This window comes from Zalophus californianus, chromosome X (assembly GCF_009762305.2).
Source record: "Zalophus californianus isolate mZalCal1 chromosome X, mZalCal1.pri.v2, whole genome shotgun sequence".
NCBI lineage: Eukaryota > Metazoa > Chordata > Mammalia > Carnivora > Otariidae > Zalophus > Zalophus californianus.
The window spans coordinates 24,672,812-24,676,195 of record NC_045612.1 but is presented as its reverse complement, the minus strand read 5'-3'; the positions used below and the strand labels follow the sequence as shown (position 1 = coordinate 24,676,195).

Below are 3,384 nucleotides of genomic sequence, written 5' to 3'. Positions count from 1 at the left end.
AGAAATACAATGTTTTCTTAACAATCCATGATTTGTATTTATCTGAGCCCCAAAATGCTCTTCAACCTAATCCCATTTATTTTAATCTCCAGACCATCTTCTTGAAACAAAATTCCAGTGTCCCTGATAATTGCATATTATTACACTGAGGGCTATAACATCAGTACTTTTTAACAACATATTTATTCTACTTTAGGTAAGAATCTTTGAAATTCACAAAATAAAATCTTACTAATTTGGACTTTACAAATTAAGCATCATTTTCAGGAGTAGGGACTGGGATTATTTTTGTCCTTCGCAGTTTTTTTCTTGTGACTTAACTGTTAAGCAGAATTAGAAAATTTAAAGTATGCTGAAATATAATATTTGGTATTAAAAACAGCAACAGCAAAATATCCAGTCTATATCCTGGATCACTATACATTCTGCCCTGCCTGCCATACATTCTGCATTTTTATACTTAGAATCCCTGCTTTGAAATATGGCACTGAAATTCTGTGCAAGTTCCATAAACAACAAACATTCAAATATGTTCACAAATTTTGATAGTACTAAGGCAAGAAGTGAAAAATACACATTCATTTATTTATTTAACAGCAGGTCATTAAAACTTAAATAAGGATTGAAGGAGAAAAAGATCAATTAGGTTTTCAGATTAATTCTGAACATTCAACCAACAGAACCCTTGCATTCCTAAAGTGTTCTGACAAATTGGAATTTTGGTACAAAACAAGATTCTATGACAACTTTTTTTCAAAGAGAAATACTTTTTAAAAAAGTATGTTTAGCACCAACAACTTAGAAACTATAAATATCTAAGATTACAATTTGCAAATGGAATGTTTCTAAATTTGGTAATCTAGAACTTGGAATGTATTTTCCAGTTGGAACAATGGTCTATAAAACTATGGCTAACTTTCCAGAACAGAGGTACAAACCCTGTTTTTAAGCATGATTTTAATATGCCATCTACCTGCAATGAAAATAACTAAACACAATATTATTGCAATACTGCTAACGAAAAAAAAACAGGATAAAGAAAATATACAAAATTCTAAAACCATGACTGCATAGAATTAAAAAGAGAATATATAACTCAAAGAAGACAAGTAAGAGTTAGCTAAAACTCTTTGTAATATGAATTCAAAAGATGGTTTGGAGGGACACCTGGGTGGCTCAGTTGGTTAAGCGGCTGCCTTCTACGCAGGTCATGATCCCAGGGTCCTGGGATCCAGTCCAGCATCAGGGCTCCTTGCTCAGCGGGGAGCCTGCTTCTTCCTCTGTCTGCCGCTCCCCCTGCTTGTGCTCTCTAAAAAAATATTAACGCCAAGTTTTGATTGCCTGAAGGGTACCTCTCTCTTCTTTCTTTCACTCTCTCTCTCTCACATACACTATAGACAGGTAAGTTGGGCACTTTCCACCTGGAAGACAAGCGTCACACTGAGTTAAAAAGCAGAAACACAGCGTGAGGAAGGAAAGTGAGAGGGGACTGGAAGGTAAATCTGGGCACTTTGAGAACACAGGAGCCATCCTTAGCTCCAGAGGCCTGCGTAGTTCCCATGGAGGCCTGAAGGGAGAGGTCCCCCAGCCACGAAGAGCTTCATCTCAGGCCAGTTGTAGCAGTGGGTGTAGAGAGCGTTGGGGAACTCGCCGATCCCACCGAAGTAGTTCACCCACAGGTCATCGTGGTTGAGCCAGCCCCTGCCACAGGTGAGCTTGAGCTTCCTTCCTGAGGGCCCAGGAGAGGAGTCCGGGCTGGCTGAGGCCCTCTCCTCCAGGAACTTCTGGGCGCGGATGTCATAGAAGAGCAGGGAGCCATGGCCCGTGCCCACGGTGATGATATGCTGGTAGAAACTCAGCGAGCGCACACCCGTGCCGCCCTCTCGGGAGCACAGGGGCCGGATATTCTGCTGACGTTGGCGCGGATCTAAGAAGGAGACATGGGACTGGGAGCCCACCGCGTACAGGGACAACTCATCACAGTAGGTCAGGCACACGTTCTCTCGGCAGTAGGGCAGCCTGATGGAGAGCAGCCTGGACAGAGTGCTCCGGGCTTTCCACAGGTGGAAGTAGCCGTCCAGGGACACCGCTCCCAGCTCCTGGTTCTTGCCGCTGAAGGCCAGAGCCCGCACCTTGCGGTTACTGGGGCTGGTGCTAGACCTGGGGATGGTCTCCATGTCCCTCGGACGGATGTGGGCGTACACAGGGAGACCCGCGTCACTGTGCCAGGCGATGCTGCCGCTGAACATGTCGGGATCCATCCGCCACAGCGCCACTGTGCCGTCGCGGGAACCGCTCACAGCCACTGTGTCACTCATCCAGGCGATGGTGAAGATCCAGTCCTTGTGGCCATGGCGGTCGCCCAGGCACACGGGGTCCAGGGTGGGCAGCTGGTAGACGGCCAGGCTGTTGGGGTTCTCACCCCCAGTGGCCAGAAGGGTCTTGGAGGGATTCAGCTCGATGGCGTGGATGCCGCAAGTTGGCTGGGCCCGGGCCAACCAGGGCCCCCGGTCGCGCATCAGGGGGATGCGCGTGATCTGGCCCGAGTGCACATCCACCACGAAGAGGGTGTTACACTTGGTGCCACACACCACCTGCCTGGCGTTCAGCCACTGCGACGCGAACACCTTGTTGAGGGTGCCCAGGGCCAGCTCGCGCTCCCTCAACAGCTCGGGCAGCTTCTGCACCGCATAGCCCCGCAGCTCGCCCTTGGAGCCCGAGAGCCCGGAGCCGCCCCACGCGCCCACCTCGCGGCCCTTCAGGTAGTGCACCAGCGAGCGCCGCGTCGCCGGCCGCTTCTGTTTCTTGGGCAGCAGCGGCCCCTCTGCGTCCGCCGCCGCCAAGCCCTGAGACGACGAGCTCGCGGCGCCCGCCTCGATCGCCGGCGCTTTCCGCTTCCTGCTACCTGTTTGCTGCGGGGCCATGGTGGGCGGCGGGCGAGCGGCCGCGGCGGCGCTTGGCATCCGTGTTGGCCCTGACGGCAGCTGGAACCGCGGGCTCTCAGGGGCCAGGAGGCGGGCGTGGAGCCTACCAAGAAGGGACGCGGCGGCGGCGAAGAAGGCGAGGGCAGCAGGCGAAGGGAAGTGAAACGGGGTCGTAGTCGTAGTGCGGGGGCAGAGGCAGGGCCAAAGCTAAGTGAGCTCAGGGCCAGGACTAAGCTGGGGGCCCCAGGGTGAGGGGGCGGAGGCAGCGGAAGGCGTGGGCAAGAAGCAAGCAAGCGCGGTGGGAGGGAGCGCTCGCCAAGCTGGGGAGGTGGGATGGACCACTGGGGCCGGGATAAACGGAGGGCCTGCGCTCCAGGATCCCCAAGCTGGCCATGTGCTCCTGTCCTGGACTTCCACTAAGTGACACAGAATATTTCGCCGCTCTCAGCACAGCGGCCAA

At 52.0% G+C, this 3,384-nt stretch overlaps 1 protein-coding gene across 1 annotated transcript; it reads right to left on the bottom strand.

Moving 5' to 3' along the window:
• Positions 1–1,312: 1,312 nt before the first annotated feature.
• LOC118356552 (DDB1- and CUL4-associated factor 12-like protein 2) lies at positions 1,313–2,924 on the bottom strand. Its single transcript, XM_035725684.1, has one exon. It carries the CDS (start codon positions 2,922–2,924, stop codon positions 1,533–1,535), a length of 1,392 nt encoding a protein of 463 aa, XP_035581577.1. The 3' UTR covers positions 1,313–1,532.
• Positions 2,925–3,384: the final 460 nt, after the last annotated feature.

Excerpts from the sequence above, each read along its gene's own strand:
- LOC118356552 (XM_035725684.1), bottom strand. The coding sequence starts at position 2,924 with ATGGCCCCGCAGCAAACAGGTAGCAGGAAGCGGAAAGCGCCGGCGATC.